This window comes from Abramis brama, assembly GCF_963993115.1.
Source record: "Abramis brama genome assembly, chromosome: 16".
In the NCBI taxonomy this organism is placed as follows: Eukaryota; Metazoa; Chordata; class Actinopteri; order Cypriniformes; family Leuciscidae; genus Abramis; species Abramis brama.
The window spans coordinates 1,717,889-1,743,403 of NC_139978.1; the positions used below are offsets into that span (position 1 = coordinate 1,717,889).

The following is a 25,515-nucleotide window of genomic DNA, read 5'->3' on the forward strand; positions in this document are numbered from 1 at the left end:
ATTTTTTTATCTACTTATTTGGTCTTTTTCCCCTGCAGGTGTGCGATGGTGTTTGCTCACACACACACACACACACACACACATGTCTGGTTCACTATCTTTGTGGGGACTCTCCATAGACTTAATGGTTTTTATACTGTACAAACTGTATATTCTATCTCCTTACACTAACCCTACCCCTAAACCTACCCATCACAGAAAACTTTCTGCATTTTTACATTTCCAAAAAAACTCATTCTGTATGATTTATAAGCTTGTGTACCCATGGGGACCTCTATTTAGGTCCCCACTGTGACACGAGTCCCTATGAGTCTGTGTGCATTCAGGTTGAAGTCCCCATCGGGATAGAAAAACATGAACACACACACACACACACACACACACACACACACTCTCACACTCACACACACACTCTCACACTCACACACACACTCACACACACACACACAAAATCTGACCCCATTTTAACTTTTGTAGCCTTAATGGTCGGGTCGGGTCGGGTTAAATGATTTCGGGCACGGGCCGGGTTCGGGCTTCAGTTGCAGATCTCTACAACAGATACTAATCACTTTTATGGAGTGTGGAGTTTCCATCTTGCGGACTCACCTTTCCAGACACAACTTCATGCTTTTGGATTATCACTTCTTTTGGACTGTATATACACTGGTGGACACGAACACAGGGACGCTTCAACACCCAAGGATTCTCATGGACTGTTTTAGGTGCGATGGACTCTATGCTTTTAACAGCCTGAGTTTTCCTGGTTTTATTGTGTTGTTTCAAAGTCTCCTGTGAAGATTGTAAATACACCGTTCTTATCCACTTTAACCTCAGTTTTTGTCTCATTCTTTTAACACCCAATTCCTCACACAGTAAATCTGACCCCATTTTAACTTTTGTAACTCAACTTAATTGGCTGATCGTTACAACTTGACTATATATCGTGGGCTATTTGGCATTATTTCACACTGTATCCAGTATCCAGTGTTAGTTTGTAAGGTGTATGTCTTGTTTTGACCTCGTTTCCCATGGTTCTTTGTATTATTCTACTCCATTACCTACTTTCCCTGATTGATTGATTAGTTATTCTGTTTCAATTATCTCATTAATTTCCTTTGTTTCATCCATGCTTATATACCCTGAGTTCTGGCTTAGTCTCTGTCCGTCTTCATCTATGTATAGCGTCTATGAAGTGTTTTCTGGTATTATCTTTAGAAATCTCTTTATGCTAATAAAGTGAGTATATTTTTCATAATTAACAAGAAATACTAAATAAGTGTTAATAAAGGTGCTGACGAGTGATCCATGAGAGACAAACTTTTGTCTCATCTCCGTTTCTCCAGTTTATTCAGGACTTTTAATTTGTTGATCTGTTTGTTTCTCCAAACACTGACAATCAGCAGATAAACAGAGGAATGTTTATCACTGAAACTTCAGCATGAGAAGAAATCATTATTAGAGAGAGGGAGCATGACAGACCCTGGAGAAACTCTGTGACGAATAAAGAAGAGCAATAAATAAAATGCGTATAAGGGTTTTGAGATCTTTTATTTTACATATTTGAGTATTTTTATGGTTCTTTTGTGTTTAATACAAGGATTTAACGTTATATCTTAACGTTTCAATGCAAGGTAATTTTGAATAGGCTTAGATTTTGTTAATTTTACCTAAAGAAATCTTGATGTTGTTCTTTGACCCGTTTCAACACACCAACTTGATCAGAAGCTCCACCCTCTTACAACACTAACCAGGAAGAGACTGACTTGTTATTTCTCTTTTCTGCCATACTGACTTTGTCTCGACAAAAGCAATAAAGAATCAGTGATCAGTGGAGTACGAAGGGGAAAACTTTACAGAAGAATTTGAGAAGTTTGTTTCTGATCTTTGTGATTCTCATGGTGATTTGTTTTTGAAACCGTCGATCAGAAAGTGAAAGTAAAGTTTAGATTGCTGGAGCTCAAACAGTGAAAATGGCTTCAGCAGCTGAAGATGATTATATTTGTCCTGTGTGTCATGAAATCTACAAGGCTCCTGTTATTTTATCATGTAGTCACAGTTTCTGTAAAGAGTGTCTTCAACAGTTCTGGAGAACCAAGGAATCTCAGGAGTGTCCTGTCTGCAGGAGAAGATCCTCAAGATCTGATCCTCCATTCAATCTTGCGTTAAAAAAGTTGTGTGAGTCGTTCCTGAAGGAGAGAAATGAGAGGCGTTCATCAGGGTCTGAGGAGATCTGCAGTTTACACAGTGAGAAACTCAAACTCTTCTGCCTGGAGGACAAACAGCCTGTGTGTATCGTGTGCAGAGATTCAAAACAACATGACAATCATAAATTCAGACCCATCAGTGAAGTGGTTTCATCATATAAGGTAAGACTAATGTTTCTTGATTCACATGTAAAGAATCATAACGAGTCACAAACACAGTTCGTTCCAGTTACTAACGTAATCTTGGTCCTGATGAGCAAAGATCTGTGTGCGCAGAGTTCCTCCTTCGATTGGGCTAAAAGCAGTCAATCATTGAGGTAATTCAGGAGGTGAACTCCCATCTGTCTCAGGGGGAGAGGGCCGCATCCACGAATATCATAAAAGTACGCAGAGCAAGAGACAGTCAGAATTAGGGATGTAAACGGTTAATCGATTAATTGTCTACAAGAATTTACTCGATTAAATTAAATTAATTGTCGGCTAACTGAACATTGCGAACGTGACACGAGATTCTCGCGGGCGGCGAGAGACCCGACACAAACTTGAGGTGGCAAAAAAGAAACCAAACATGAGGCGGTCAAAACGGAGTGGAGTGTGGGAGCATTAAATAACAGAGCTGCCAATTCTCACGCATTCACCATGAGACACACGCAATTGACACTTTTCACACGCTCTCACACCACACATCCATTTTCTCACGCACAGAAAAATCGCGAAGCAAAGAGGACACGGAGACCGACAGACTACACAGAGCAGGTTACTTATGATAGAAAAAAATCTCAGCTCTCAGATTCTGTCAATTTTATTACGAAATTCAAACAATAAATACCGTTTTGGCATTTGTAAATGTGACGTGATCCCTAGCGCACGTGAACCAAACATCTCTACAAGCTAATAGTAAATAAACACGAACACTGTTGAAAGATACAGTACAACTTACCGAAATGTATATTCCTCATACATAATATCGATCAATCAGTGTTTTTCATCCGCGTGAAGAGGTCAATAACATAGCTGGAGAACAATTATGTCACATTTACCTCAGGAAAGCCATTTAATGAACATAATATAGGCTATAGCACGTAGTTGGCAAGAAAAAAAATAGCTATAGAGAGTATTTTGCTAAATATGTGTACTATATTACATATTTATTATAATTTTACTTATATCATTAAATAAAGTTGTTATATTTAATAAAAAAAAACGCATTATATTTAATTATTTTTAACCTTAAATAATAGTCTACTACCAGCTCTCTGTATGTTTACAGCATTAGGTGAGTTGTTTTTTTCTCTTGAGAAAAAGTAACCCTATCTTGTGTAGCCTACCTAATATTTATCCAAATGAATCAATATTAAATCAAATCACAATAATTGAATTGAATTGAAATAATAAAAAAGCGTAGCTTACCAGAAATTGTACCATGTAAACATTGTAACATGTTGTCACTAAACCTAATTAAATTCAGTTTAGTTACAAAATGTTAGTGACAATCACAATACACTTATTATGATGCATTTTTTTTTTTTTTACAATTTTTTTTACAATTTTGTTTTTATGTATTTTAATTTTCTGTGCATAATTTATTTTGTTAAACTACATAAATGGCATTATCTGTACCATATCCCAACTGTTACAATAAAACATCAGTTGAGCAATATAACATGCAATTTTATTCAGTATATACGCAATATTTAGCTTTTTATGTTAAAGACACTATTGATACCGTGAGAAATTTACATTCTCAGGAAAGTAGCCGCTTATCAGTTAATCGTTAATCGATCAATTAGGTCAATCAACTAATGATTAATGAATTTATCGATAATTTGCATCCCTAGTCAGAATGGTATCCATTCTGGTTAAGCCCCTTCGAATTAGCATTAGCATTTTCTGGAACGAGGCAGAAGCGGCTGTAAAAGCCTGAGTCACCCTTCGCTAGCAGAGCTTGTGCTTCAGCTCGGAGGACGTGACCGCTGATGTCCGAGACTGAAGTGTTAGTCACACTCCTGAAGCAGGGGAGCCTGCGAGAGAACTGGAGCGAGTAACTCCGTTTGATTATTTCTAAAACCCAATCTGACATGCCGGTAAAAGCTTCCCAAGCCCGGCTCTGGGCGGCGAGGAGTTGAAGAGGCTGATATAATCATAATTTAAAAAATAATTTGTTACATTTATAATGTGCTTTTCTAGGTACTCAAAGCGTTTTGCAAAAGAGGAATGTTTTCTATTAGAAGTGGTGCATCATCAATGACGACTTCTGGGCCTGTAAAACGCTCAGCGAAGCCGTCCACTGTAGACCCGAACAGACCCGAGAGAGAGACGGGGAGTCAAGGAGGGCTGTCTTGTCTTGATCTCCGTCAGGGAGCGCACCATGACTTATAACAGAGTTTGCTCAGTCCTCCACTTCAGAGACATAGTGTCATCAAAGTCCTCCTCTGAGCCGCCAAATGAAACCATGGCACTCGCTCCAGATGAGGGAAGCAGGGAGCCCTGCAGGAGCAACACTCGTGGCATTTTGCAACAAATGTCACTCAAATTTGCTCTTTTAATAGTGATATTGTCTCTTGAAGAGTTGCCGGATAGCCCAGAGGAGAAGCAGCGAGTCAGCTTTAGCTGTCGAAGAGCCGTTAATCCGCTAGTTGAGGCTTGTTTCAACGGTGAGCAGAAAGGCTCCTATCTTCTTCTCTTTGGAGACAGCGAGGAGATGATCTTCACGTTTGAAGGAGAGCAATTCTGATGAAAACAGTTTTCAGCACGACTTAAATATGCAGTCGACCCTGTCAGATTTAGCGGGCTGAAAAGCCATTTGTCAGTACAGTTGCACAGACGTGAACCAATCAGGCTTCAGTATTCAGTGTTGATCTGATTGAACAGGACTGCAGTGATCAGGACTGGTTGTGTTTAGTCCAGCTGAACTACATTATAAATGCAGTTTCATAGATTTGAGGAATTAGTAACTACGGGGGCAAATACATTTTCACGCTGGCCCAGTTGGTATTGGATAACATTTTTGTTTCAATAAATAACATTGTCATTTACAAACTGTACTTTGTGTTTACTCAGGTTGCCTTTGTTTTATGGTAGGTTTTAATTTCTGAATCAATTTAGTATGAGATGGGGTCAAATACTTTTTCACTGCATTATATGATCATATCACTGTATTGTCTTCTCTTCACTGTAATCTGGTGTTTTAATGTATTTTTGTTCAATTCTAGGAGGAGCTCAATACAGCACTGGAGTCCTTACAGGAGAAACTTCAATGCAATGAAGAAATGAAAGCAGAGTTTGAGGAAACAGTTCAACACATCAAGGTGAGGAAACAGAAACGAGGCTCATTTTCATTACAGCTGTTGGATCACTATATACAGTTATGATCTGATATAATGGATTCCAGTTTATTATTTCTGTAAATGACTAGCAGCAATCTGCTTCTGGATCCGTTTTATGTCGGGTATCCGAGTTTATCTTGGATATTAATGATGTGTGTCGATTGAGATGATTGAAGTGAATGTGCTTTGATTTCAGTCTCAAGCTGAGCACACAGAGCGTCAGATTAAACAGCAGTTTGAGAAGCTTCATCAGTTTCTCAGAGATGAAGAAGAAGCTACAGTCACTGCACTGAGGGAGGAAGAGGAGCAGAAGAAGCAGAGGATGAAGGAGAAGCTGGTGGAGATGAACACACACATCTCAGCTCTTTCACACACAATCAAAGACATGGAGGAGATGATGAAAGCCAATGACGTCTGCTTTCTGAAGGTCTGATTTCAGATCATTGGTTGATTGATTGATGATTGATTGAGTTCTTGATGATAAATGGTGTGTTTGTTCTGCAGGAGTTTCCAGTCTCAATGGAAAGGTGAGTGATCTGCTCCTGTCTCTGGTCTCTCTGGTTCTGATCCAAAGCCACTGCAGTTCTGACTCCTGAATGTTCTTCCAGAGTCCAGAGCTCACAGCCGGATCCACAGATGGCTTCTGGAGCTTTGATTCATGTGCCACGATACTTGGGCAACCTGCCGTTCAGAGTCTGGAAGAAGATGCAGGACATCGTCCAAAACAGTGAGTCTGACTGCAGGAGATCTGAGCTGGACATGATGGATGGGTGGAGAGTTAGAGGCTCTTCATGACAGAGATAGATAGATAGACAGATAGACAGATAGATAGATAGATAGATAGATAGATAGATAGATAGATAGATAGATAGATAGATAGATAGATAGACAGACAGACAGACAGACAGACAGATAAATAGACAGTCAGATAGATAGATAGACAGATAGATAGATAGATAGATAGATAGATAGATAGATAGATAGATAGATAGATAGATAGATAGATAGATAGAACAGTAACTACAGCTTGAAAGCTGCCAATATTAATATATTATTATGCATTATAATATTATTATTATTTTAGTTTAAACCAACCGCAACTCCTCTATGACATAGACATAGGGTTAGTTACTGATGTTGTTGAATGAATGAATGAATGAATGAATGAATATGAATGAATGAATATATTTTATTATTGTGAAATGTCCAAATAGGACCCATCCCTTTCGGGATTATACGACACCACAAACCACTTCAAATTATAACATTCACTTCCTGTAGATGGTAACATACTTCACAGTAGGTTAACACATGCATAAATAAATAAAGAAGTACATAAAAGTGAAAAAATAAAATAAAGAATTACAGATTTAGTGTTTCACCTAAATGTACTTTTTGTTCTCTTTGCCCAGGCTTTTTCTAGATAATCAGCAAGGGCGAATACCTTATAATCAAAAAAACACTTTAGTCTATCCGCATCATTCAACCACATCAAATATGTAGTTTTACACTTTTTAAACAGCTTCAGCCGCATCTCATGGTATAAAGGGCAGTAAAACACAAAATGAAACTCATTCTCTATATCAATATTACAATAATCACAGATTCTTTCTTCCTCTGGCACTCCCCTGTAACGTCCTGTTTCCAGGTGCAGGGGCAAAACTCCAGAGCGGAGCTGAGCGCACAATGATCTCTGTTTTTTTGATAGGGGAGCACATACATATTTTTCATTTCCAAAACAACTCTTTATTATTCTATATGTTCTTAATTTTGGTTTAAGAAATATATATTGTGACCATTTACTTTTATGTGTATCTAATAAAACTTCCTTTGCAGCAAGTATATGTACTGTGTTTATATTTTGAAAAAGGTCAGGAGCTCCAATTTGTGTAAATATGTCTTGTACTTCACATGCCCATGCACCCTTTACAGACACATCCCAGTTGAATATTTTCTTAGCAACTCGGTTCTCAGGCATTTTCACCAATCTATTCCATAAAGCCATCATACTACCTTTCCACCTTACTTCACTTGGTTCCCAACCCATGTCACCCGTTATTGCTAAGATTGGGGTAAATTTGTGGACTCCTAGGAAATAACGTATTGCTCTATTTTGTACCATCTCTCCTCTCACATTTATTTTTGAGCCCCATATTCCTGCCATGTAGTCCATGATAGGGCAAACACAGGCCTGGAATAATTTGGAATAGGTAGCATATCCCAGGTTTCCCAACTGTTTTGTTTTTGCTATTACACCCCCAAGCGCTCTACTAGCAGATTCGGCCAATATACATATACCATGCTTGTAAATACTCATCCAAAATAAAGCCCAGATATTTATAATGTTCAACATAATCCAACTTGTGACCCCAAAAATAAAACTGAAACTTGCTTCTTCTATTCCCAGATTTTCTAAAATGCATAATCTGTGTTTTACTATGGTTAACTCTAAGTCTCCACTTCCCACACCATTTTTCGGCACACTTTAACATCTTCTGAAGATGTTCTTCATTTTCCGCCACCAAGATTATGTCATCTGCATAAAGTAATATGTCTAGTGTGTTATCCCCATCATAATTTATACCCAATCCAAGAGCTTTTATTTCCTGTGCCAAATTATTAATAAATATGGCAAACAGGGTAGGGGAGAGACAGTCCCCCTGTTTAACCCCTTGTGGTGTAGGGAACCACTCTGAATAGTACTCATTGACTTTAACACAAGCTTGAGGGTCTTTATACAATGATTGTAAGGCCCAGTAAAACCTTCCCTCTAGCCCTTCTCCCGAAAGACAATAAAATAATAAATCTCTGTTTACAGAGTCAAAAGCTTTTTGAAAATCAATATAACAAACAAATGATGGTTTGTCTTGCATTAATCTATTTCTAACTACAGTAGTGATAGAAAATACATGATCCACACAGGCTCTTGCCTTTCTGAAACCGCTCTGCTCCTCTGCTAAACGATCATTTTCTTCCAGGTAGGCCATGAGCCTGTTATTAAGAATAGATGTATATAATTTGTATGTTGTACTCAATAAGCTAATTCCCCGGTAATTAGCTGGTACTCTAGGATCATTTTTTATAGATTTCGGTATTGGACTAATAATCGACTTGAGATCGTTAAAATAGGGCCCATAGATAGGGAGGAGCTTGGCAGCTGCCAATGATGTTACTTCAAAGGCTGCTTGCCAGTATGAATGATATAAACCAACCGCAGCTCCTCTATGACATTCAGATTACAAGATATCCCTCTTTGGATTTGGGTTGCTAGGGTGCTCGACAATGGTTGCTAGGGTGTGGCTAGGAAGTGTTGAAGGAGATTTATGATTGTAAGTCAAACACAACAGACAGTCTTAATAAACTAATTTAAAACAAAACACAGACTATAAGAGCCAATAAAATGAAGATGATCAGATGCTGAAGATCAGACACACACTTACGCCCGTTTCACACATACTCCGTTTGCAGTTCGTATGCGGTGCATATTTTTTTCCGTACCCATGTTAACAGGTTTGAGCTTTCACACTGCACGCGGTTGCAGTCCGTCGATCCGTTCCAGTTGCGGTGCGTATACAGCAGTGCAGCGATCGTTTCCGCACCGAGTCTATTTCTGCTGTGCTGCAAATGCTGAATTAAAGTGACAGCGCATGTTTCATTGTCAAAATGAACACCAAATGACCTAAAAATTTAGTAATTTCACCATAAATGCGATTAATTAAATAAAATGTAGTAATCTCACCATAAATGTATTTAATTAAATACTATTTTCACTTTAAGACCAGGGTAAAACAAGGAAAACGTCTACGGTTACGTATGTAACCCTCATTCCCTGAGTAGGGAACGGAGACGTTACGTCGGATGACGACGAATGGGGTTTCGCTTAGAAAGCGTGTCACCTTCGAGTATATAAAACGAGCCAATGGCAATGAAATGCCATGGGTCTGCGGAATTTGCATAGCGTATCTCCGCCCCACCCTGGGGGTATATTAGGAAGTACGCCGGCAACATGCAGATATGTCTTCGCTGAGGCGCCGAGACTGAACTCAGGCGTTCCAGCGGTACAGTGGAAGTGGCAGGGAGACGTAACGTCTCCGTTCCCTACTCAGGGAACGAGGGTTACATACTTAACCGTAGACGTTCCCTTTCGTAGTCACTCCGAGTTACGTCGGATGACGACGAATGGGGTTCCCAGTCTAATCACGCCACCTCTCGACTGTCTTCCAGTGCCCTGCGTAAGTCTGAGCTCCCTGTCGTGAGACTGGCACGGACGAAGGAGTCCTACTTAACACAGGAATACCAAGGTACACTGGGAAGCATATCTCAGTGGAAATATGCAATTATGCCCAGCCCGAAGGGGGAGACTTGGAATACACATATGACCCCGGGGGGCTGCATATAGAGTATCACTGGGGTGTCCAGCCGCAGGTGGAATATTTCAACCCCAGGGGTGGCAAGGTGGCTTGCCGAGGGAAAGACACATGCTCAGAGAGGCTTACAGTGGAAATACACATGTGGGGGTCACCCAGAGGGGGAACCATGCACATGGAAGCACCTAGCCAAGCGCGAAAGCTGCCGGTGGCATAACTCTGGCGTTGACGTCGTCAGTGCTGGAGGAGACTCAGGGCTTATTAGGCTCACCTGAGGAGAATATCGCACGTATCCCGTCCGTGGAGAGGAATGGCGAGCAAGCGAAGACACCTGAGCAGAATCTAGTACCGGCTAGTTGAAGCGAGTACATGAGAAGAAACTGGCTCCACTCGGAGATTGTAAAATCTCGCGAATGTGTTAGGTGTCGCCCAGCCTGCAGCTCTGCAGATGTCTGTTAGCGAGGCCCCATGCGCTAGAGCCCAAGAGGATGCCACACTCGACCTTGCTGCTGGTAAGCCAAAGCAATGGCGTCCACTATCCAGTGAGACAACCTTTGCTTGGAGAGAGCCTTTCCCTTCAGCTTCCCACCATGACAGACAAAGAGCTGGTCTGAGGTCCTGAAACACTGCGTTCTGTCTACATAAACACGGAGAGCGCGTACTGGACAGAGCAGTGCCATGGCTGGGTCTGCCTCCTCCAAGGGCAGCGCTTGCACGTTCACCACCTGGTCTCGAAAGGGTGTGGTGGGAACCTTGGGCACATATCCAGGCCGGGGTCTCAGGATCACGTGAGAGTTAGCCGGCCCGAATTCCAGGCACGCTTCGTCAACCGAAAATGCCTGCAGGTTCCCTACCCTCTTGATGGAGGCCAATGCAACCAGGAGCGCTGTCTTCATTGACAGGAACTTAAGCTCCACTGATTGCAGAGGCTCAAAGGGAGCACTCTGCAGGGCAGTTAAAACCACTGAGAGGTCCCAAGAGGGTACGAGGGGAGGGCGATGAGGATTCAGTCTCCTCGCTCCCCTCAGGAACCTGATGATCAGGTCGTGCTTTCCCAGAGACTTACCATCAACTGCGTAGACAGCCTTCGCTTCAACCCTTCTTGCAGGAAGGAAAGCACAACACTGATCGGGCATTTCGTGGGTTCTAGATGTTTAGAAGAACACCAGTTGACGAAGAGGTTCAACTTCAACGCATAGACATGTCTCGTGGACGATGCTCTGGCGGAAGTGATGGTAGCCACCACCGCTGGTGGTAGGGTACTCAAACCTGCCTCGTCCCGTCCAGGAGCCACACGTGGAGGTTCCAAAGATCGGGACGAGGGTGCCATAAAGTGCCCCGTCCCTGAGAAAGCAGGTCCTTCCTCAGAAGAATTGGCCAGGGAGGTGCTGTCGCGAGGAGTTCTAGTTCGGGGAACCAGGTGCGGTTGTGCCAATACGGGGCAACCAAAATTACCTGCTCCTCGTCCTCCCTGATCTTGCGCAAAGTCTGCGCAAGAAGGCTCACTGGGGGAAACGCATACTTGCAGAGGCCCCGCGGCCAGCTGTGCACCAGTGCATCCGTGCCGAGCGTGCCCTCGGTCAGGGAATAAAACAGGTCGCAGTGGGACGAGTCGTAGAAGGCAAACAGGTCTACCTGTGCGTCCCCGAACTGGTCTCAAATCAGCTGAACCGTCTAGGGATGGAGTCTCCATTCTCCAGCGAGAGGCCGAGGCCGAGACAGCTCGTCGGCCGCCTGGTTCAGGTCTCCCGGGATATAAATGGCTCGAAGCGACCTCAGATGCTTCTGACTCCATATGAGGAGGTGGCGGGCGAGTTGTGACATACGGCGGGAGCGCAGACCACCTTGACGATTGATGTACGCTACGGTCGCGGTATTGTCTGATCAGACTAGTACGTGTTGACCCCTGAGCAACGCACGGAAGCGGTGCAGGGCAAGACGTACAGCCAACAACTCAAGGCAATTGACATGCCAAAGGCGCTGGGGTCCTGTCCAGGAGCCCGCAGCAGCATGTCCGTTGCACATGGCGCCCCAACCTGTAGTGGAGGCATCTGTTGATACCACAACATGCCTGGAAACTCGTTCCAAGGGCAATCCGGCCCGAAGAAAACTGAGGTTCGACCACGGGGTCATATGAAGCAATCCGAGCGGCGTTACTGCGGCTGCGGATGCCATATGCCCCAGGAGCCTCTGAAATAGTTCCAGTGGAACCGCACTCTTGCCCTCGAACTGACGAAGGCAAGTCAGCAGTGACTGCGCGCGCTTGCTCGTAAGCTGCGCGCACATGGCGACCGAGTCGATTTCCATACCGAGAAAAGAGATCCTCTGCACGGGGCAGAGTTTGGTCTTCTCCCAGTTGACCTGAAGGCCCAGACGAACTAGGTGCCGGAGCACTAAGTCCCTGTGTTCGCAAACCTGGTCTCGAGAGTGAGCTAGGATCAGCCAGTTGTCGAGATAATTCAGGATGCGAACCCCGTGTTCCCGTAGAGGAACAAGGGCTGCCTCGACGACCTTCGTGAAGACGCGAGGAGACAGGGCTAGCCCGAAAGGGAGAACCGCGTACTGGTATGCCTGCCCCTCGAAAGCAAACCGAAGAAACGGTCTGTGTCGAGGAAGAATGTAGACATGGAAGTAGGCGTCCTTCAGGTCGATCGCTGCAAACCAATCCTGTGGCTGCACGCACTCGAAAATGCGTTTGGCCGTGAGCATCTTGAACGGCATCCTGTGAAGGGAGCGGTTCAAGACGCGCAAGTCGAGGATCGGCCGTAACCCACCGGATTTCTTCGGTACAATGAAGTAGGGGCTGTAGAAGCCGGACTTCATTTCGGCTGGAGGGACAGTCTCGATCGCACCCTTCGCCAGTAGGGTGGCGACCTCCGCTCTCATGACAGGGGCATAGCCACTGACCATAAGAAGCGGGGAGAAGACCGCGCGAACTGAATCGCGTAGCCGAGCCTGATGGTTCTCGCGACCCAACGGGACAGTCTGGGAAGACTCACAAAGGCTGTACCAGCGGGGTCAAGCGAACCACAAACGTACCCTGGGGGTGCAGCAAAGCGGAATGACGGCTCGGACGTGGGTGGCATAGCGGCCCGGTGTGGGGGCACGGTCATTAACCGCATCCTGCCAGAGGAGGCCAGGGAAGGACCAGCGTTCCACGGGGGCGTGCTCTGGCAGGGGTCTGGCGACAGAGGACGACGAGAGTGGCGAGGCTCGTGAGCGGTGCGCACTGTCATCCACAGCCTCTTAGGGCTCTGAGGAAGGGGCATCAGTTCTTGAAACAAGAGATTCTACCCCGGCCCTCCACCGGGGGACGGAGTGGCCCTGCTACCAACTCCTGAGAAGAACTGAGCCCTAACTCCAAGCTACCCGTCTCGAAAGTGCTGCTTAGCCTGGCGTTTGGCCGGCTAAGGGGCGGAGACGGGCAGTGCCGCCCTCCTGCATTCCCCTCCTGCCAGGGGCCGGTGAAGGCTCGAGGGGAGGAGCCGCAGGGAGGCGGCCTCGGCGGGAAGCAGACTAAGGAGACCGCACAGACGGATGACCATTGATGCAGAAGGCCTCAGTCCACTTCAGGGGAGGGTCGAAGACTGTTGGGCGCAGTCCTCAACCCCACCGCCGAGGAGCCCAGCCTGGGACATGGTGGAGCTGAGAAAATGAATTCTCAGACCCCCTCACATCAACCTGGCTGAGCCCATTCCTGGACCACACCTGTGGACATCACCTGGCCCAGGATCACGCAGGTACCGATGTCGCCCGTAGAGCGAGGTCAGCAGTGTGCGTGGCGGATCGACCAGCCCGGACATGGGAGGCATAGCGTCCCTGCGTGGGGGCGTGGTCAAGTTTCCGCGTTCTGTCAGTGTTGGCCAGGGAAGGACCAGCGTTCCACGGAGGCCAGGTCTGTGGAGGGGGGCGTGGAGGGGAGGGGGGCGTGGAGGGGGGCGTGGCCCGAGGAAAGCTCGTTGGAATTATGCCACACCATAACCCTCAGATCACCCTGGCCACCAGCCAAAGTATCCCCTCTCGAGGAAGAGATAGATTGGGGTGTGGCAGAGGGGACTCTCACACAGAGATCATTGAGTCTCGATCTATAAACATCGCGATGGTCATGTTCCCGCAATGAAAACATGACTCATCCACGAGCGCTGCCGAGCGTGATTAAGCCCAACACGCGAAACAGCGCTCGTGACCGTTAGACAGATGAGTCACGCGCCCACATCCAGAAAATACATGGGCGAGCCGTCTTGAAAAAGACGTGCCGCGTGCAGCTCTTTTAGAGAGAGAAAAAAGCTCAGCAGAGTGCTGAAGCGCCCAGGGAGAAACACACACTCTGTCGGCAGATCACTGCACAGATCAGCAGCAGGCAATGCGATCTCGCTGGAACACGCCGTCACACCAACACACTGAAGAGCCGCTCGTCTCGTAGAGTGAAGATGATACAGAATGGCTTGTAGGAGTGAAGAAAACTCTTGGCTCCGAAGCGAAAACATATCTGCATGTTGCCGGCGTACTTCCTTATATACCCCCAGGGTGGGGCGGAGATACGCTATGCAAATTCCGCAGACCCATGGCATTTCATTGCCATTGGCTCGTTTTATATACTCCAAGATGACCGGCTTTCTAAGTGAAACCCCATTCGTCGTCATCCGACATAACTCGGAGTGACTACGAAAGGGAACTACAATTTACCTCAACAAGGCGACATAATGAACGACACTCGTCTCATTCGTGGAGGTGGAAAAACAAGTTCTTTGTGACATGCAAGATTTATTGTTTTAATAAATGCAAAAGAAAAGGCATGAGAGTCGGCTGTTTTTGTCAATTTTAAGTTTTAATTTAAAATGTTTGCGTTTGTAACCAAGTACATGGTTAAATATTTGACCACTGCTTGAGGAACTTAATATAATTAGAAGTAATGCAATGAATAATAGGCCTACGTTATTTAAATTGTGTTTAAACGTGCATACGTCTATTAAAGAGTGTATATGTGTAGGCTACAAAGAGAATCGCAATGCTGAGACGTTATGACCAGGGTAAATCAAGGGAAAATACATATTTCAACAAGGCAACATAATGAACAACACTCGTCTCATTCGTGGAGGTGGAAAAACAAGTACTTGGTGACATGCAAGATTTATTGTATAAAGATTTAAATTATGCAAAAGAAAGAGTATGAGTCTGCTTGTTTTTGTCAATTTTATTAGTTGTAATTGAAAATGTAGGCTATGCGATTTTAATATAAGTAGGCTACATGGTTAAATATTTTACTTGCTTGAGCAACTTAATATATAATTATATAGAAGTAATGCATTGAATAATACGTTGTTTAAATTGCATTTAAAGTGAAAACGTCTATTAAAGAGTGTATATGTGTACAAAGAGAATCGCAATGCTGACAAAAAAACTTTTTTTAAATAAAAAGTTGCTAATAACTTCTGGATTTGAAATACAAATAGTGAGTATGTATTTTGTACAGCCGCGGATCAGTTAACCTACGCACTGCAAACGCAGCATATGTGAAAGCACTATTGCACTGCAACACTCACCGCATACGGAGTATGTGTGAAACGGGCGTTACAGTTTTTCATCTACAGCATAAATCTGAACAGATCTCAGTGATTTACTGTTATTTAACTTTCCCAAAGTATCAGTTTCTCTTGATGGACACGAATGTCTGAATCTCATATTTAATGTTTGTAGTTGATGCCGTTAAACGCTGATGATAAAAACGAGTGTGAAACTAATAACAGCACTGACAGTGATCAGAGGAAAATGTGTTTGATCAACAGGACGAGTGTCATAATTCATAATAATCTGTGTTGGGTTCACTCTTGATCATTATATGAAGATCAGAATAAAAGCATCTGTTGATTGTGTCTCATCAGCTCCTGTGATTCTGGATCCAAACACTGCGAATCCACTGCTCGTCGTGTCTAATGATCTGACCAGTGTGAGAGACAGCGAGAACTATCAAACTCTTCCTGATAATCCTGAGAGATTTGACTATTATCCCTGTGTTCTGGGTTCAGAGGGTTTTAACTCAGGAACACACTGCTGGGATGTGGAGGTTAAAGAGATTTCAGTCTGGACTCTTGGAGTAACTACAGCATCAAACCAGAGGAAGGGAAATGATTTCTTCAACACTGATGTCCGGAGTGTGTGGTATCATCAGTACGGAATGTATTTAGGTTTTGGTTTTCATGTTAAACAGAAGCTTGATCGTGTGAGAGTAAATCTGGACTATGACAGAGGAACGGTGTCGTTCTCTGATCCTGTAACTAACACACATCTACACACATTCACAACCACCTTCACTCACACACTCTTTCCATTCTTCTGTTGTTATTTTGGCTCTCTGAGGATCTTACCGGTCAATAGTCAGTAAACGTCACTCCTGTAGATCTGGATCTTCCTGCTTTCATCATGTTTCCAATATTTAATCCATATCACATGAGTAAGAGTGCTGTTGATCTGAATATCAGTACGGTGGCTGTGATTGGGCCGTGATGATCACATGACTGATATCCAGCACTACAGCAACACTCAGATCAATAAACAAGAAGTTTTCATTTATATTCCACTTCACACAATTAGACCGATTAGAGACCGTTTTAGCATTCATGTTTTCAGGATAATTGACATTTACCCGATTATTTCAGTCAATGTTTGTTTATTAATTTTTTGCATCATAATTATATATGATTATATATCATATTTTTTCTTGTATTACATCAAATCCCTGAAGCAGTAAATTCTGCACATTCTCAGTGTTTGTTCAACATGAGACTAAATGAATAATTATTTCAGTTATAGAGGAGAAATGATCATTTGTTCATTGGAATAAATGGATGTAAAAGGTTCTTGCTGATAATCTTGTGTTTTAAATAAATAAATAATATGTGATTATGTGATTTAATGCTCAGAGTGAAATATTAAATGTTTGGGATTATAATTAGGAAAAAATACAGACGTAACATGTTTATTTTACCTTTCTTTCTGCCTTTATTGGAAACTCCTTCAGTCTTCCTTCGTTTGACAGATGCACATTTGTAGTTTTGACGAGCGGCAGAGATTATCAAGGCGCTGTTTTCCTCATCCATTTCAAACAGCATGTTATTATATATTATTAAATTGTATACAAACAATTATTTTTATTAACAAGTGTCATGATTTTTTGTACTTCGTTATAAAGGCTATTTAGATCAATACTTGATCCAGCAATATTCAGAAACGGGTGCAGCTATTAGGCTATTTTTCTGCTTAACTTTTTTTAGATTATAAAAAACAGACAAAATTACAAAAACAAGGAAGAATGATGTTTGAGAGGTAACATGTATTATTCTTACCAATAGTGATAAAATAATTTAATATACAATTTAATTATATGAAAATTATTAACCTTTTTAACGCTGCTTTATAACGGGATCAACAAATACAGCTTCTGTCATGTGACACCATATTTATTTGCTGTAAAACCCTTTTTCTCGACAAAAAGTGTTTCCAAACTAGTTTTTCGCAGCATTTGAAGATAAATGGAAAAAGATTCGATGATCGATAATCAATAAATTATCGATAATTGTCATTTCCATGTCGGTAAACATTTTGATGCTCTAAACCTTTTTTCGCAAACAATCTTTACTGGAAACCTAAATCTAATATTCGGTGTAAATCCACTTTGACACTTTAGTTGACTCATCAGATAATAAGCACAAGAATTATTCCATCCATGTATTTTTTCTAACATATTGTCTTAAATTAGCTATATGTCAGTTTGTTCTGTGAAGTATTTCTGCATTCCAGGATTATAATTTCTAAAAAAAAATTACATGATTTATTAAATACAATGTTTACTTGGTCATGGGCCATTGAAACCACAGAACATTTGAACTCAACGGTTTCTAAAACATATAATATCCTTGAGTCTGTTTTAAGGAACCTTTAATTTTTCATATCGACAAAATGTAATATTGAATTGATTTGTGTAGCCTAATTTAGTCTCTTATGATGTCTCCTCATCTGTTTTTCTTCTCACTGTTAATGTCTGCAACCTTTAACCCCCTGAGGTCAACAATCGCGCCGGCGCGATAGGCTCGCTTTTCTTTTTATCAGTTCAAAAGAGATTCATTTTGCTCTGTTGACTTTGATATTACAAACAAGTTTCATACATCAATCGATTCTGTTAAATGTGTATTATTTTTGTGTATACTCACAATAAAAACAAAGTGCTGTGCTTTTTGCCAAATAAAGAAAAATAAACACGAAGCGAGTTCTGCCTTCTCTCTGTCAGTGTAGTCCATTCTGAAACGCGTCCGAAAATGAACAATAACTCAGCGAATACTCAGTCAAACAGGCATACAGACACACAGGCATGAAGCTTGAATTCTCTTCTTTTAAATGAAGTAATTTATTGTTGTAAACTTAGAATCGAAGACCAGGAGACATTTGGGATCACGTTCAAGAAGTTATTCTTTATTGAGGACTTCGCGTTGACGTGGCTGCAGTTCTTCCAAACTAGTCTAACTAATGTAACTTTACAAGTTATCTTATAGACATTTCAGTGGGCTGTCCTTAAAGGTGCTGACCTTACACACAGCCTTAGAGGTAACCACTAAATCTAATCATCTAAAGACAATAGAGGCAATTACCCCCAACTGAGATAATGGTACCCCCCAAATTGTTTAAACAACACATGGTCACGAGAACTAAGAACATTCACACATAGTTCAACTCTCAGTAGGAAGATCAAAGACTAACAAAACCCCTGACTATTACAATGTTTAGACAGCTGACTTCTAATCAGTAAATTGATGCCATCATGTTCACCTTGAATGCCCAATACAGTGTAGTTCACCTTAGTTTTTCATGTGATGTTATGTAAGGAAGTAGGATCAGCAGATCTAAAACATATTCTTAAATTTGAATACTTCAGTTTATAAAAAACAAATAGTCTCAGTTCATGTAATCTGTAAGAAAAGAGCGAGATGTCAGTCGTTCTCATCTCATCTAATTATTTTTAATGTGACTCCGCCCACGGAGAGCGAGCGCTATTCAAACGCAAATGACTGAGGCAATCCACGCAAACGCCCCCCATATCAGCTCGAGAAAACACAAGTTTAATCAGATCATTGTAGCCTACTTGTTTACACCGTCTCGCAGCGCTGTGAGGAATAATAATAATGGAAAATGTACCTCAGAAGTGCGGGTATTTCGAGGAGCAAGGATCCGACTGAGCTAAGGAATACTGTAGTAAGTTTTTTTTCCTTCTCAAGTGAATCGCGTTTCTGTGTGTGAATGAATGAACGAACGGCAGAGATGCGCGATGTTTACCACAGCTCGCAAAAAGACAGTTTAATTTTAAATCGCGTTTCTGTGTGTGTGTGAATGAATGATGATGTTTTAGCAAACTGTATTGCTATACTGAGATGAGTAAAAATCAACTGAAATATGTTGAAATAACATGTAGGCTATTTGTATAAGCAACGTATTACACTGCAAATTAACATTTACATGCCCAAATATTTCATAAAAACAACGTTACAGTCAGGCGAAATATGAAAGACAACATTTTGTTGACTAGATTTGGGTACAGTTTTTACTATAGAATATACTGCCACATCAAATAAGCTTTTGTTTAGCAATTTCTGCTCATATGTTATATATATATATATATATATATATATATATATATATATATATATATATAAAATACTATTTTTGTCAAAAATAAAGTCATCAACTAAGATTTTAGCTGTTCCAATGTTGACTATATTCAAACTAATGAATATATATGATAAAATGTAGGCCTATAATAATTTTTTTACAAAGAAAGAGTACACTTGAAATATTGTTGAAATTGTAATTATTGTTGTAATTGTAACCTTTTTAATAAAATAGCAAAACATATTTACAAGATAGATGTAAGCAAAATCTTAAATGGTCAATATAAGTCTTCTTCTAAATATATCTTTTGTCCTTGCATTCATTCTTGGCTCAGTCAGTGTCACACCTGAATGAATGGCTCATTATGCAGAGTGGGTGGGACATTGTATTCTCAGGTGTAAACCACTCCTCGTTCACGCTCCCCTCGCATATTGGCTTTCCAAGCAAAACCTGTCTTACTCAATTTAAATCAATGTATTGTTTTATGTGAACGATAAAGCAAGACTATTTTCACATAATTTTGAAGCCAGAACTCGAAGCGACAACATCCATTAGTCAAAAGTCTTGTGGACACATATTTAGTATGAGTTTTGTGGTCTTATTTCAGCAACTTTCATTTTTATTTTTTTCAATAACCACGCATAAACATTATTCTCTTAAAAATACAAACATCTACATACATGTTGCTCGCATATTATGGTAGCCCTGTTTGTGCTATATAGAGTGAATTTACACCTTTGCCATTATCATGTTTATAAATAATGTCAAAACATCCCAAGGGCCCCAAAAACACCTTAGACCCCAGAGGGTTAACCCTCTGAGGTCGGCAAACGCGCCGGCGCGTTTTGCCGGATTTTCTTCACATTGTAGCACTACAAACTTAAATTACTCCGTCATTTATGGTCATACAGAAAAAAGAAATATAAAAAAAGAATCTGTGATATTTTTACTTTTGTAGGTGTCCACTTACAATCAAATCAAAACATTGTGCTTTTGTAAAATAAAGAAAATAAACAGGGTGTGCGTTCTGCCTCTCCGTCGCGGTGAACTTTTTTTTCTTGAGCACGTCTATAAACTGAAACAAAACTCAGCGAACACTTGTCACACATTTATGAGCCATATACCTTTATAAACATTTAAGTGTGTACTTTTAAATGATCGGATTCAAACTGAAAACAAATATTCTCTGTTTAAGTAATTTGTATAAAACCAACAAGATGTCCAGCTTCTCAAACGCTTCCTAATTATTTTTAATTTGAACACGCCCACTCGCGCAAAAGATATTCACATGCAAATCTCCACATGGAACGCGAACGCGCTCGTTACCTCAAAAACAAAGCATGAAAAAACTTCACAAGTCTCTGCTTTTCGTCGAGTTTGAAAGACGCGCCGTGAGCTTACATTGGAATTACCTCAGAAGAAGAAGAACGCGATTTGAAGACAAGAAAGATGTAAGGTAAGAAATTCTTACATATTAGTTTGTTATTGTTGCATAAATTTCACATTGCAGTTGAACTGTTGCTAGATATATGGTGAATATTATAATATTTAGACCCGTGTTTACTGTTACTGTGTTTGTGGATATCTGCTCAAACGTAGATATGTATACAGTAACCATAATGTTTTATATTTGAGCGCGATCGCGTTTGAATATATCATATTTTGGATCGCGATCGCGTTTGAAAAGCACCAAACGGCTTCATGTTTTTACTATTATCTCATTTCATATCATCATAACGAATGGAAACATTTGAAGTAACATGATAATCAATATATTTTTCTCTAGCTTAGTTGTTACTGAAATATTTTGGAAGATTTATAGGCTGCTATGGTTATTGTTATTATTGCATAGCCAATGCCTACAAGGCACAACAAACCTGGTGTTCATTATATTATATATTGTTGGAAACATTTATGTGTGTGTGTATGTGTGTATTCTGTGAATTTTAAAAAGCAATTTTAACCAGAAAAATCTAAAATTTATTCCCAAAATCGTGCAGGCCTATAGTTTCTCTTGATATCAGTATGTTCACTTTTTTTTTTTTTTTTTTTTTGTCAGGGCCCAGATGCCACTGAGTCCTGCTGACTTCAACATTCACATGAGTCTCTGTACATGAACATGGTAAAGTGAAAATCAAACACCTTGGAAATGAAAGGTATGTAGGCTACAATGTTTTTAGGAATGGCACAAAGGTCTCTGTCTTTGGATAATTGTTTTTGTAACGGGGTATGTTGTTATGGGAAGAAGGAGGCGGGAACCGGCGAACATTTAAAGACTTTTAATAATAAAAATAAAACAAATACAAAATGAAAGTAAAAGCCAGCAGCCCCTCACGGACGACTGCTGGCAACACAGAACATCAAATAAAACACAGGCCTGTTCCTCTCTCGCTCTTCACTGTCGTCGCTCCTCCTTTATGCTTCCGCTCCTCCGTGAGAGATTCGAGACTGGTGCGTCTCGCAGGTGTCGCTCATCAGAGCGAGGAGACTGAATCCTCCTCGTCCTCCCCTCGTACCCTCTTGGGACCTCTCAGTGGTTTTAACTGCCCTGCAGAGTGCTCCCTTTGAGCCTCTGCAATCAGTGGAGCTTAAGTTCCTGTCAATGAAGACAGCGCTCCTAGTTGCATTGGCCTCCATCAAGAGGGTAGGGGACCTGCAGACATTTTCGGTTGACGAAGCGTGCCTGGAATTCGGACCGGCTAACTCTCACGTGATCCTGAGACCCCGGCCTGGATATGTGCCCAAGGTTCCCACCACACACTTTCAAGACCAGGTGGTGAACCTGCAAGCGCTGCCCTCGGAGGAGGCAGACCCAGCCTTGGCACTGCTCTGTCCAGTACGCGCCCTCCGTGCTTACGTTGACAGAACGCAGTGTTTCAAGACCTCAGACCAGCTCTTTGTCTGTCATGGTGGGAAGCTGAAGGGAAAGGCTCTCTCCAAGCAAAGGTTGTCTCACTGTATAGTGGACGCCATTGCTTTGGCTTACCAGCAGCAAGGTCGACCGTGCCCCCTTGGTGTGACGGCCCACTCCACTCAGAGTGTGGCATCCTCTTGGGCTCTAGTGCATGGCGCCTCGCTAACAGACATCTGCAGAGCTGCAGGCTGGGCGACACCCAACACTTTCGCGAGATTCTACAATCTCCGAGTGGAGCCAGTTTCTTCTCATGTACTCGCTTCAACTAGCCGGTACTAGATTCTGCTCAGGTGTCTTCGCTTGCTCGCCATTCCTCTCCACGGACGGGATTCGTGCGATATTCTCCTCAGGTGAGCCTAATAAGCCCTGAGTCTCCTCCAGCACTGACGACTTCAACACCAGAGTTATGCCACCGGCAGCTTTCGCGCTTGGCTAGGTGCCTCCATGTGCATGGTTCCCCCTCTGGGCGACCCCCACATGTGTATTTCCACTGTAAGCCTCTCTGAGCATGTGTCTTTCCCTCGGCAAGCCACCTTGCCACCCCTGGGGTTGAAATATTCCACCTGCGGCTGGACACCCCAGTGATACTCCAGATGCAGCCCCCGTGGTCATATGTGTATTCCAAGTCCCCCCCTTCGGGCTGGGCATAATTGCATATTTCCGCTGAGATATGCTTCCCAGTGTACCTTGGTATTCCTGTGTTAAGAAGGAGTCCTTCGTCCGTGCCAGTCTCACGACAGGGAGCTCAGACTTACGCAGGGCACTGGAAGACAGTCGAGAGGTGGCGTGATTACACTGGGAACCCCATTCGTCGTCATCCGACGTAACTCGGAGTGACCACGAAAGGGAACGTCTCGGTTACGTATGTAACCCCCGTTCCCTGAGTAGGGAACGGAGACGTTACGTCTCCCTGCCACTTCTGCTGTACCGCTGGAACGCCTGAGTTCAGTCTCGGCTCCTCAGTGAAGACATATCTGCATGTTGCTAGCGCACTTCCTAATATACCCCCAGGGTAGGGCGGAGTTACGCTATGCAAATTCCGCAGACCCATGGCATTTCATTGCCATTGGCTCATTTTATATACTCGAAGATGATAGGCTTTCTAAGCGAAAGCCCATTCGTCGTCATCCGACGTAACGTCTCCATTCCCTACTCAGGGAACGAGGGTTACATACGTAACCGAGACGTTTTTCCTACTAGTTTTAGTTATGTAATTGATTTACTCTGTCTACTCATAAAGTTGTGTTTATGTCAAATGCCCTGTGGGCATATGAGGAGAGAGAGGAGATTTTTGTCTTACATTGTAGCCTATTTTCTTTTTGTTTTGAGTTGTTTTGGGTTTTTTTGATAATCTGATGTACATTCTGTGGGGTCCTTTTAATTGAAATACTTATTGGGCGACGTGTAGTTTTCCAAAGAGACAAACGCTGCAGTGAGGTGTGTTTAGTGAAGGGGGTATATTGCTGTGTATCATGTGTAATAGATTTAACTGTGTTTATTTTACCTGTGGTATTCTCCTCAACTTTATATATTAAGAGTGACGTGTGGGGTGATTTAAATTCTGACATGTCTCGGGAGGGAAACTCAGTATATGCTCTTAAACATTTGGTGTTTTGATTGAGGGACGTTTCATGGGGTATTACATGGTTGTCTTCTTTTAATTGTTTATATTATTGAACTATTGTGAAATAAATTAATATTTTTGATACACCAGCTTCTACCTGCGTCCTTTAATTAGGGTGGCTTGCGTAAAACCAGGTAGGCCTTTTTGGGCTGACTATTTAATAGTATAACCATTTGCTCTGGATCCATTTAATTAGTAGTCTAGAGCAGTGGTTCTCAACTCCAGTCCTCGGGACCCGTTGCTCTGCACATTTTGTATGTCTCTCTTATCTGACACACTCAGTTCAGTTCATGGAGTCTCTCTTAACGAGCTGATGATCTGATTCAGGTGTGTTAAATAAGGGAGACATACAAAATGTGCAGAGCAGCGGGTCCCGAGGACTGGAGTTGAGAACCACTGGTCTAGAGGGTGTGTAAGAGACCCCTGGTGGCCACACTAATAAAGTGAGTATATTTTTCATAATTAACAAGAAATACTGAATAAGTGTTAATAAAGGTGCTGACGAGTGATCCATGAGAGACAAACTTTTGTCTCATCTCCGTTTCTCCAGTTTATTCAGGACTTTTAATCTGTTGATCTGTTTGTTTCTCCAAACACTGACAATCAGCAGATAAACAGAGGAGTGTTTATCACTGAAACTTCAGCATGAGAAGAAATCATTTTGAGAAATATTGGAGCATGACAGACCCTGGAGAAACTCTGTGACCAATAAAGAAGAGCAATAAATAATATATATACGTATACAATAAATAAAATATGTAAGGGTTTGGAGATCTTTTATTTTAAATATTTGAGTATTTTTATGGTTCTTTTGTGTTTAATCAAGGATTTAGCATTATATCTTAACATTTCAATGCAAGTTCATTTTGAATATGCTTAGATTTTGTTCATTTTACCTAAAAAAATCCTGATGTTGTTCTTTGACCTGTTTCAACACAGCAGCTTATGGCAAGCCGTTTTAACATTTAATCATTTCAACTGACTAGTCTCTATTTTCATGCTACTAGTACTTTTTTTTTAGATACTAGTATCTATTCCATTAAGTACTAATACTTATTCATTAGCTACTAGTGCCTATTCTTTAGATACTAGTGCTTATACTTTAGGTACTAGTTCTTATTTATTAGATACTAGTTCTTATTTATTAAATAATAGTACCTATTAATTAGATACTAGTACTTATTAATTAGCTACTAGTACTTATTCAATAGATACTAGTACTTATTCATTAGATACTAGTACTTATTTCAGTAGTGACTAGTAACTATTCTTTTGTTACTAGTAACAAATAAAAAAAAAATTCCATTTACTTCTATGGGGATCTGTCATTCAGATATCAACTATTCAGTTCTGACTAGTATGTATTCCATTTGTGACTAGTACATATATATTAGGTACTAGTAGTTATTTATTAGGTACTAGT

At 41.8% G+C, this 25,515-nt stretch overlaps 1 protein-coding gene across 1 annotated transcript; it reads left to right on the plus strand.

The window, feature by feature from the left end:
* Positions 1-1,736: 1,736 nt before the first annotated feature.
* LOC311066068 (E3 ubiquitin-protein ligase TRIM35-like) lies at positions 1,737-16,795 on the plus strand. Its single transcript, XM_084087042.1, has 6 exons — positions 1,737-2,366; positions 5,417-5,512; positions 5,727-5,957; positions 6,035-6,057; positions 6,139-6,257; positions 15,780-16,795. Exons 1-6 carry the CDS (start codon positions 1,971-1,973, stop codon positions 16,277-16,279), a joined length of 1,365 nt encoding a protein of 454 aa, XP_083943168.1. The 5' UTR covers positions 1,737-1,970; the 3' UTR covers positions 16,280-16,795.
* The last annotated feature ends 8,720 nt before the right edge of the window (positions 16,796-25,515 follow it).

Bases quoted from the DNA above. Each gene is read 5' to 3' on its own strand.
- LOC311066068 (XM_084087042.1), top strand. From the start codon at position 1,971: ATGGCTTCAGCAGCTGAAGATGATTATATTTGTCCTGTGTGTCATGAA. The intron at 6,058-6,138 runs GTGAGTGATCTG...ATGTTCTTCCAG, and splicing joins TTTCCAGTCTCAATGGAAAG to AGTCCAGAGCTCACAGCCGG. The intron at 6,258-15,779 runs GTGAGTCTGACT...GTGTCTCATCAG, and splicing joins GCAGGACATCGTCCAAAACA to CTCCTGTGATTCTGGATCCA.